The sequence below is a fragment of the Gossypium raimondii genome, chromosome 10 (genome assembly GCF_025698545.1).
Source record: "Gossypium raimondii isolate GPD5lz chromosome 10, ASM2569854v1, whole genome shotgun sequence".
NCBI lineage: Eukaryota > Viridiplantae > Streptophyta > Magnoliopsida > Malvales > Malvaceae > Gossypium > Gossypium raimondii.
In genome coordinates, this window is record NC_068574.1 from 23908192 (window position 1) to 23917487 (window position 9296).

A 9296-nucleotide genomic window follows, 5' to 3' on the forward strand; every position below is an offset into this window, starting at 1 on the left:
TCAATTTAGTTTTTTATACTCTTTTATTTATTTTATTAATTAATAGTGTAATTATTATTTTTATTCTATTTTTTATCTATATATATTCCTTTTATATGTGCACATATATATATATATATTTTTAAACGAATATTTTCCTATATTTTTTAATGAATATTTTCATATTTATATGTATATATTTACATTTTTTAAGTGATTAAATACTCACCTTTTTTTCCTTTTTTAAAATATATTTATTTTTATTATTTTATATATGTACGTATAATTATATTTTTTCTTTATTTTCATAAGCATATTATGTATTGTATTTATATATAAATTCTATGACCTAAAATTTTATTTGTAAATTATATGTATATTTTAATCTTCATAATTTCCATGTGTACATCTTTTGATCCTTATTTATTTGTTTGCTATCCCATCCATTGTATAATTGTGTTTACATTTAATATTTTGCATGTCATGGATTACCTTTTTTTTATTTCGTTTATTCATTTGCTTATATTATTTTTATGTCGATGATGTATTTATTATTGTTATTGTTATTGTTATTATAGCATTTGCATGTATAAAATCACGTTACATCATTTTTTACTCAAATTTAAAGATAGAAAATTTTTTAAAATTGAGATAATGTTTGTATTTAGGATTTTCAAGGGAATTGAGCCCTAACGTATTGGGTTCCAATTTTCTTCGTTAAATCCGATAATCGAGCATTTCTCTTCAATCAAAAAATAAAAACTTATTATTGGGAATTCAACACGTTGTGTCCTAACTTATTGGATGTGACGTATTGATTTCTTGAAATGAAGATTTTTTAAAAATAATAAAGGAAATATTCCGAATTTGGGATTTTAAAGGAATTGTGCCCTAACGTATTGGGTGTGATTTCTTAAATCTTGGATAAGTGGATGTTCTTTTAAAGTAAAGGAAATATTCCGAGTTTGGGATTCTAGAGGAATCGTGCCCTAACGTATTGGGTGTGATTTCTTAAATCTTGGATAAGTGGATGTTCTTTTAAAATTTTATTGTACAAGTATTTTGGCCCAATTCATTTTGGGGAAAATTAGAATGTTGTGCCCTAACGCATTGGGTGTGGTATCTTCTTTCTCTGAAATAATAAGGGTCTTAATACGTAGCCTTTTAAGTTTTGCTAAGGATTACGTTTTTTCCAAATTCTCGACCTTAAGACACTAATTAATTAACTAGGTACCAATTTTGGGCATTACGAGGGTGCTAATCCTTCCTCATACGTAACTGACTCCCGGATCCGTTTTTCTAAAACTCGTAGACCAAAGCCGTTTTTTTAGGTAATCCAATCACACCCTAATAAAAGATTGGTGGCGACTCCCAACTTTCATTTTTTTAAGTCGACAACCCAAAATTTTTATTTTTCAAAAAATAGTTTCGACAATCTCAAATTTTATTTTAAACAAGTTTCACTATAAACTACTTTTATTTTATAAAATTTCAAAGATAAATGTAAATAAAGAAAGATGTACCTTATATAGCAATTTACACAAATTTCAAAATCTAATTTTATTCGTGTTTATAAAATCATTGTTTTTGTATAAGAGTTTTAGAATCTTATACAAATATTATTTACATAATAAAATTTTATAAAATATAAATTGATAATATTAAAAAGAGTTCTCAGAAAAGAAATCAAATTTATATCAATAAATTTAAAATATACATTCAAATACGAAAATGTCTTTTTAACGTTGTTGTTCTATTGGGCTTTAGACTTTTTGCAGGCCGTGGTGAGTATCTTTCTTTTATTAATGAAATAAACTGCTTTTTGCCGAGGAAAACAAAACCTTGATAATAAAATAAATTGTAAAAAAACTCAATTTTTAACGAAGCCCTATCTCTCGAATTTTAAAAATAAAAATAATTAGTTAAACATCATAAACATATGGAAGATTAGAAAAGAAAAAACACAGATCAAATAAAAACTAATTAATGTACAAAAATATAAAAAATAATGAAATAAATTATAGAATAACCTAAAGCTCTAATTCATCAAAGTGAACTTATTATAGAAGTTAAATTTTTAAAATTTACTTACAAAGGTAACTGAATAATTCAATAAATTTATAATCATAAGTGTATATTCATGATAATTTATAATTTTATATTTAAATTCAATTAGTCTCGAATTAAATAAAATTGGTTTAATATATGTTTGGTACCGATTTTGGTACTTTTTTAATGTGGTACCTCTGTTATTTTTGGTCCAATCTAGTGTCTATATTTGAATATATATATATTATTATCCAAAGGTAATGGTGCTAATTTCAATAATTAATTTTAATTTTGATTTGATGAAAGTTAATTACTAATATTATTCTATTTGAAATTTTTCATTATTTTCTAATAGAATAAATTTAATGTTATTGTGAATTTGTTTAATTTTACACTTAACTTATCAAATACAATTTGTTTAAAATATGATTTAATTCAAATTCTAGGGTTTTCATAAAAGTTAATTACTAATATCTCTTATTATGAATTTTCATTAAATCAACTCAAACTCAATTTAAACTAAAATGTTAATATTGTTTCCTTTGGACCACATTGAACCAAAAATAACACAAATATCATGGTAGAAGAAAGTGTCAAACTAAGGTACCAAACTATACATTAAGCTAATAAAATTAGTAACAAAAAAAATTACTTTTATAGTTTTAAATTTGAAATAGTTGGAAAAATAATTTAAAAATGGCCATGAAATTTAGAAAATATTATAATTATATTAGCATGAGATCAGAATTTGTCAATCAGACAAAAATCTGCAAAGCAAACTGAAGAATGGAAAGGGCAAGGAGTGGAAGAGAAAGAGAAAGGGCATGAAAAGCCAGCAAACAGCCGCTTTTGAATATCCAAGCAAGTTAATTTTACTCAATTATTAACTTACATTTAAGAACAGAAAATCGATCATACAAATAGCATATGATTTAGAGGATGATATTGTACTGTACATGCACCTTTCTAGAAAAGTTCTAACACAACATACACTTATTATACTGTCATATAATATTTAATCTTCATTCATATCACCCTACACAAACAAAACAGAGCACAAAAGAGAGCGCCATAACTACAACAGCACGCAGTTGACATTATCACAAGTACGAATCTAAGTATGCATATGTGTGTCTTTTGTTGTATTGCAGCAAACTTGCATACGTTCTGTCCCATATTCCTATATACAAAGATTCATCGTCTGGACTCAGAGATACTCCCGAAATCTCCCCAAAGAAGTCAATCTCTTGTCTTTTCTCGTACTCGGCACACGTACTATACACGTGAACAAAATCTGCAGGTTCAGCAGCCACCATGAATTGACCATCGGATGAAAAGCGGATTGATCGTATGGCACCCAAGTTTCCTTTGAGAGTCGCAACTGGCCTTGAAAGGTTTCGAACGTCCCACACACGGCATGTCTTATCCTGATTTCCAGTGGCAAATATGCGCCCGTCTGGGTGCCATGCAGATGCAAAGGAGTAATCTAGATGACCTACCACCGTTGCTACAGTCTGAAACCAAAGACAACGTGATTCAGTAACCGCAATAATTCTTCTTTTCCTGCTTAATGTTGCACCAAGGCACTTGTGCAGATCTAATCGAATGAGATTTTTATTTACCTTTCCGTTTTGCAAATCCACAAGCAACCCATCCAAGCTATCTCCAACAACAGTAATAAGCCTTCGGTCAGGGCTGACTGATGTATGCTGCATCAGAACAAACAAGTTCCATCATGTAATTGAATATTAAGGTAATCAATAAAATGTCAAATGATTAAGATTCGCTTTCTCCATTTATGAAGCAACTATCTCTTTTTCTTTTGAAGCACAAACCCGATAAGTCAAATTCACCATACTTCTCCACTACGTGAAGAAATTTATTACAGTGAATGACCATACAACTATCCTTGCACCATTGCATCTCTTTAGAACTTACAGATATAAAATAGACCATTCAGCGAGACAAGAAAGAACAGCTGAATTAAGAAAGTAGTCAAATAGTAGAGATTTGATGGGCTTACATTTACTGGCCAAGGGAAACGGAGATGGTTTAGAAGCTGAAATCTCTCCGTATCATATTCTCTCATGCTACAGTCATTATTGGCAGCCATAAAATTGATTCCACCCCTGCAAAACAATTTTGAAATTCAATCTATATTTTATTCAATATATATTTTCCCAGTCAAACAGACAATCAGCAATATCATGCTACCTCAAGCTGTCGTATATCTCAATAGCATTTGTAATTGCATTATCGTCATAGGTTGTTCGCGTACAAAATGCTACCCCTTTTCTGTCCAAGTGCTGCAGACACAGGAAAAGTGAAATTATAGAAATAGAACCTACAAATTGTATGTGCTCAAACTGTCAAAGGCAGTTGATATTACATTTAAACCAAGACTCCAAGGAATTATCTCAGCTGAGCAATGAAATGAACTAAGAGCCTCTCTTACACACACACACACTGCCTCTTCTCCCCATCACAACCATGAAAACGTAAAAACGAGATAGCATGTTCCATCCTAAGTTACTTGGATTGGGATTTGATTGTTGGATACAAGCATGTTCAATTCTTTTAAAATTTTTCCATGTACTTGGGGGTCCTTGGGAGGGTCATATCTCCATACCCATATCTGAATATGCATCGGACATAGGTGTTTCAAAGAAAAGAAGATTTGGCACAACATACTTTCCACCTCATAAGCAGCAGATTAGCAAATACAGGGCAAAGGTTATGCAAATATTAACTTACCTTAAAAGTAAGCTCTCCTTGGAAACCTCCTGCAACCATAAAATTGTCTTTGACCGCCAGTGTACTTATTTGGGTTTGTGTAAAACCTTCTAATAAACTTCCCGGATGTTTCTAGTTACATGACAATATAAGTTAGGAGATAACAGTAGACCATAATTACTAAAATAAATAGCTATCTTCAAAATCACTCATGCTAATAAGAAAAAGAGATGAGAAGCATTATGGCCAACAAGTACAACTTTGATACCTCAGTAGGTGCCACGTGCCCAGAGAAATTAAGGATCTCAGAGAGATGACATGACAATGATGACCAATGCATGACTGAATAATTGGACATAAGGTAAACATCGTGCTTTGAAGTAGCCCAAACCAAGTTTCGAAGCTGCAAATTCATTCCAAAACAGGTTATTGAAGCTCAGATAACAAGTGTCCATATACACTTATAATAACCAAATAAAAAGCAATAGATACTTCTCCAACCTAGATACAACAAATATATAAATCACAGCACTACAGATTTATTACTCAAACTTCAATATACAAAAAAAGTGTCTTGCTCAAATGCCATGTGTAATAATAAACCTTCAGAAACAGAATATAGTGCAACAGATATGCATCCAAACTAGAGATACTGGAACTGTAGATGTAAATGTATAGAAATAATGAATTCCTGCCTTTCCACTATTGGACATTTTCAGTCTATAATACAAGAATGCCACAAAAGATATGCAGTAATCAATGTGATATATTATGGTTTAAAGGATAGTTTTCAGTGATATTTGAGGGATTAAGTGTATCAAACAAAATGATATATCAAATGAGATTGATTCTTAGTGTCACCTAAAAGTTCAACAGCAAGCAAATAGAAGCAGAATGAGCTTTGGGATTATTTTACAGAAGATATAGCAGGTATACAGTCATCATTGTGCATAATATTGAATTATGGTTTGGAAGTGTTAATGAGCAATGAACAAACCATGTGAACAGCGAGAAATTTAATTTCTGGACAAAATTTTGGTTTTTAATCGATGAAGATATCAGTGGGGAAGAGAGGTTACCTCTAGTCAAATAAGAACCTATAGCATAGAACTCAAAAAGCATTACTCATACCAACTGTCAACACTCAGGTCCAATACAAGCACCAAAGCAAGATCCAAATACTATTTGACAACCCTAAACTGCCTCTTAAGGTAGGAGCACTAAATAAGCTCCACAACTTACTAGGATAGAGAAACTATGTTAGGTCGATCTTAGCAACTTAAAAATTTCCCCTCAATAAGAAAAGCAAACCTTAAAAACTTGTCAATAATCAAAATTCAGAAGTTCGAACAGTATTTAAAAACTGATGCATCCGTACATGCACCTATATGTGTCCACGCAATAAAACACATATATCCATATATACACATATATCCATATATATACATATAAATACCTAAGCCTTTAATCTCAAATTAGTAATTGCCGGCTTCAAGAATCATTTTACCAAACAATGAATGGACAAAGAAATATATGTATTGTTGTCCTGTTATCAATAGTTTTTATAAGGTCCTCTTTGTATAGTGAATTCAACAATTGCAGTATGTATTAAACTTCTAAGCCAAATCTTGGACTAACTTGGACTTCTTACTGCAGAGCATTTACCTGTACAATGACAAAAATAATGTGGATGTACTGGAGAGAAAAAATGAGACCTAGAAAATAAAACTTAAAACGAACACCCTGACATGTGAGCATGCACACACACAGAGTTACAGGTTCAAAGGTGTAAATATCACAATCCATACATGAGGAATGACAACACTGAGTAACACACTCAATACCAAAGAACAAAATCGGGCACATTTATAATTGCCTGAGCACACAACTGAACCAAGACAAATAATGAGAAGATTAGTCTTCGAATGATTAAACACATTAAAGATACATCACCTTCTAAAAGGAAAAAGAAATCCAATAACAACATATTTTGACACCAAAATCAACATCTTCAGATGGAAAATATAAATGAAAATAACAAAATAATAACACACTTTCTAACCAACAAACCTGAAAATGGAGGATTGTCGGCTTAACTAATCTAGTGTTGTGGAAGAACTCATAGTAGTTCCCACCTTTTTCCATCTGTTTGCATTCCTATAAAAAAATTAACAATTACATACAGTTCAAATGATAGTCTCTTTAGGACAAACTATCTTGTTTAGAGAAGGTAGAAGAAACAAACCTTGACAACAGCATCACCAGAGGCCGGGATATTCTCATAATTCTTATACTGTTCAAGCCTTGTCAATCTATAATCTTCCCTGGTTATGTTCAATCTTTCCCATGGAATCCCCTGAATGTCCTTCCCCTTCCGTGCTTGACTAGAAGATGTATCAGTCACCTTGGTCAGCTGCTCAAATGGTCAAATTATAGCTTGAAAGTGATTAATTTCATCATTAATTCTAAAATAAACTAAAATTAACAAAAATATATAAATAAATACATATAACCAAAATGAAAAACAAACCATGTCATATTCATGGGCATCCATGTCTCCACCAGCTCTACCATAGTCGTCTTCATCCATATCATCGATGATGTCTTCAGCCATGTAATAGAAATCCTCCAGTTGCAAACGGGACATGCTATATTTGCATTCAACTGTGAAATTATCAAATTATTACTGTTATTTTCTTATGTTTTCCTTTCTCACAAACAAAAATAAATAAAAATCATTGGAAAACCTAAAGACAATATACTAATTGGAGAAAAGGGTATTCCTAAAATCATTGAAATAAACTTACTTACAAGCAGACTAGCAAACATTACTTTTCTTTTATCATAGAAGCAAATATTCACAGGATTTACTAAACCTACTTCCAAACAAACCGCCTTAAAAAACCTAAAATATAATAGAAGACCCCAGAGAAACCCTAAAAAGAAATGGAATTTACAACAAATATTCCCAGAAATCATAAAAGAAACTTACTTCCAAACAAACCAATGAACCACCATAACCCAAAAAAACCCTAAAATATGATTAAATCATATCTAAAATACGATATGAACAGAAAAAAACCCAAAACCATCAAAACCCACCAACAAAAGAGGAACATTTCATATAAAAGTTTCGATTTTTCCAGAAAAAAAACAGAATAAAAACATGGACGAAGACAAGCCAGAAGAAAATGATCGAACATAAGGATAAAAGGAAATTGATTGCAATAAAATAAAATAAACAAAAAAAAAGGAGAGATGAGATGTTCTTACAAAAAAGAAGAGATGGATGATGTTCTTACATCAAAATTTGGTCTGGGATGGGAAGGTTTTGGCCTTTGGGTGATTTGTTGTTTTATTATGTTATTTTAGTATTTATTTTATGTATTTTTAAGTAGAAAAAGGAGTAGAGAACATAGAGATAATAATGAAGATAGTTTTGGGGTTCGTTATTGTCGGCCAAAAATACGTCTTTTAATTCATGCCTATCGCACGCACCATGTTTTTTGGGCAGTTCTGCTGTGAGCTCTGAAAAAAAAAAAAAACAACCTTGAGATCAACTTTTCGCCATTCATAAAGTTACAAGTTAAAAATAAATATATTATCATTTTTTTATATATTCTCGTTGATATTACCTAGACCTACTCATGGCCGGGTCACCCGATTCAGTCTGAAAATCGTACAAAAGTAAGAGAATTTGAATAAAAATAGAAGTTTGAAAAATGAGTTTAGGCAAAAAATTAAAGCCCATTTAGAAAACGGGGTCAAGCTTCAAGTAAAATTTTTTTGGCTCAGGCTCGACTTGAATATCTGTTGTTTACTCTTTTTTTGTTATTTTCTTGTTTTTCACTATTTGCTGCCATTTCACTATTATCTTCTACTATTTTATTATTTTGTTGTTATCGTGTAACTATTGTTTTATTGTTAATTTTGTTACTATTTTAGATATATTTGTTTGATAAGTTACACATATCTTAGTATTATTTAAGTATACATATTTTTTTAAAATTTATTTTCAATTTTTTGGAAAATATTTATTTTATTATTTTTATTATTTTTGATGTATTATATTTTTAAAAAAATTATATAAAAAATATAAAAAAAATTAATATGAGACGAGCCGGACCCGGATTTTAACATTTTTATCCGGGTTGAACTTAGACAAAATTTTAAGTCCATTTTTCGGGTCGGGCAGAGCCTAAATTTTGATTGAGCCCGACTCGACCCATGAAGACTTCTAATACTACCTTATACTTTTTGGCATTTCTCAACAAACTTTTGATAATTTCTTATATATATTAATACTTCCTCATAAAATTTGATATTATTTCATAACTTTTAAATTAAAATTGATACTCTCTTGTATATTAATCCCATGTTTATTGGTACTCTCTTAGATATTTTTGTAATCCTCTTTTTCTTTTTCTGTTTACCTTCATATTTGTTGGTATGGTTTCAAAATTAAAATTTTGTAAAAGATACAATTAAATTAAAATTTAAATAAATTAACAAAATTTTAATATGAACCGAAAATT

The 9296-nt window shown here is 30.2% G+C and overlaps 1 protein-coding gene across 2 annotated transcripts; it reads right to left on the minus strand.

The window, feature by feature from the left end:
* Nucleotides 1–2875: 2875 nt before the first annotated feature.
* On the minus strand, nt 2876–8239 carry LOC105777347 (uncharacterized WD repeat-containing protein C2A9.03). 2 transcript variants are annotated; one of them, XM_012600574.2, is made up of 10 exons: nt 8064–8239; nt 7292–7425; nt 7007–7174; nt 6832–6918; nt 5030–5164; nt 4783–4893; nt 4243–4334; nt 4052–4157; nt 3651–3737; nt 2876–3542 (listed from the first exon to the last, which is right to left on the minus strand). In XM_012600574.2, the coding sequence occupies exons 2-10, from the start codon at nt 7406–7408 to the stop codon at nt 3129–3131; spliced, it is 1317 nt and encodes a 438-aa protein (XP_012456028.2). In that variant the 5' UTR covers nt 7409–7425; nt 8064–8239; the 3' UTR covers nt 2876–3128. The 2 variants fall into 2 exon arrangements, with proteins under 2 accessions (XP_012456028.2, XP_012456027.2); XM_012600573.2 differs by having other exon boundaries at nt 8035–8238.
* Between the last annotated feature and the right edge of the window lie 1057 nt (nt 8240–9296).

Coding starts and splice junctions, on each gene's coding strand:
- LOC105777347 (XM_012600574.2), bottom strand. CDS start 7,408: ATGTCCCGTTTGCAACTGGAGGATTTCTATTACATGGCTGAAGACATC. Junction 6,919..7,006: donor CTGGTGATGCTGTTGTCAAG/GTTTGTTTCTTC, acceptor ATTTTTTTATAG/GAATGCAAACAGATGGAAAA. Junction 4,894..5,029: donor GGCACGTGGCACCTACTGAG/GTATCAAAGTTG, acceptor TCATGTAACTAG/AAACATCCGGGAAGTTTATT.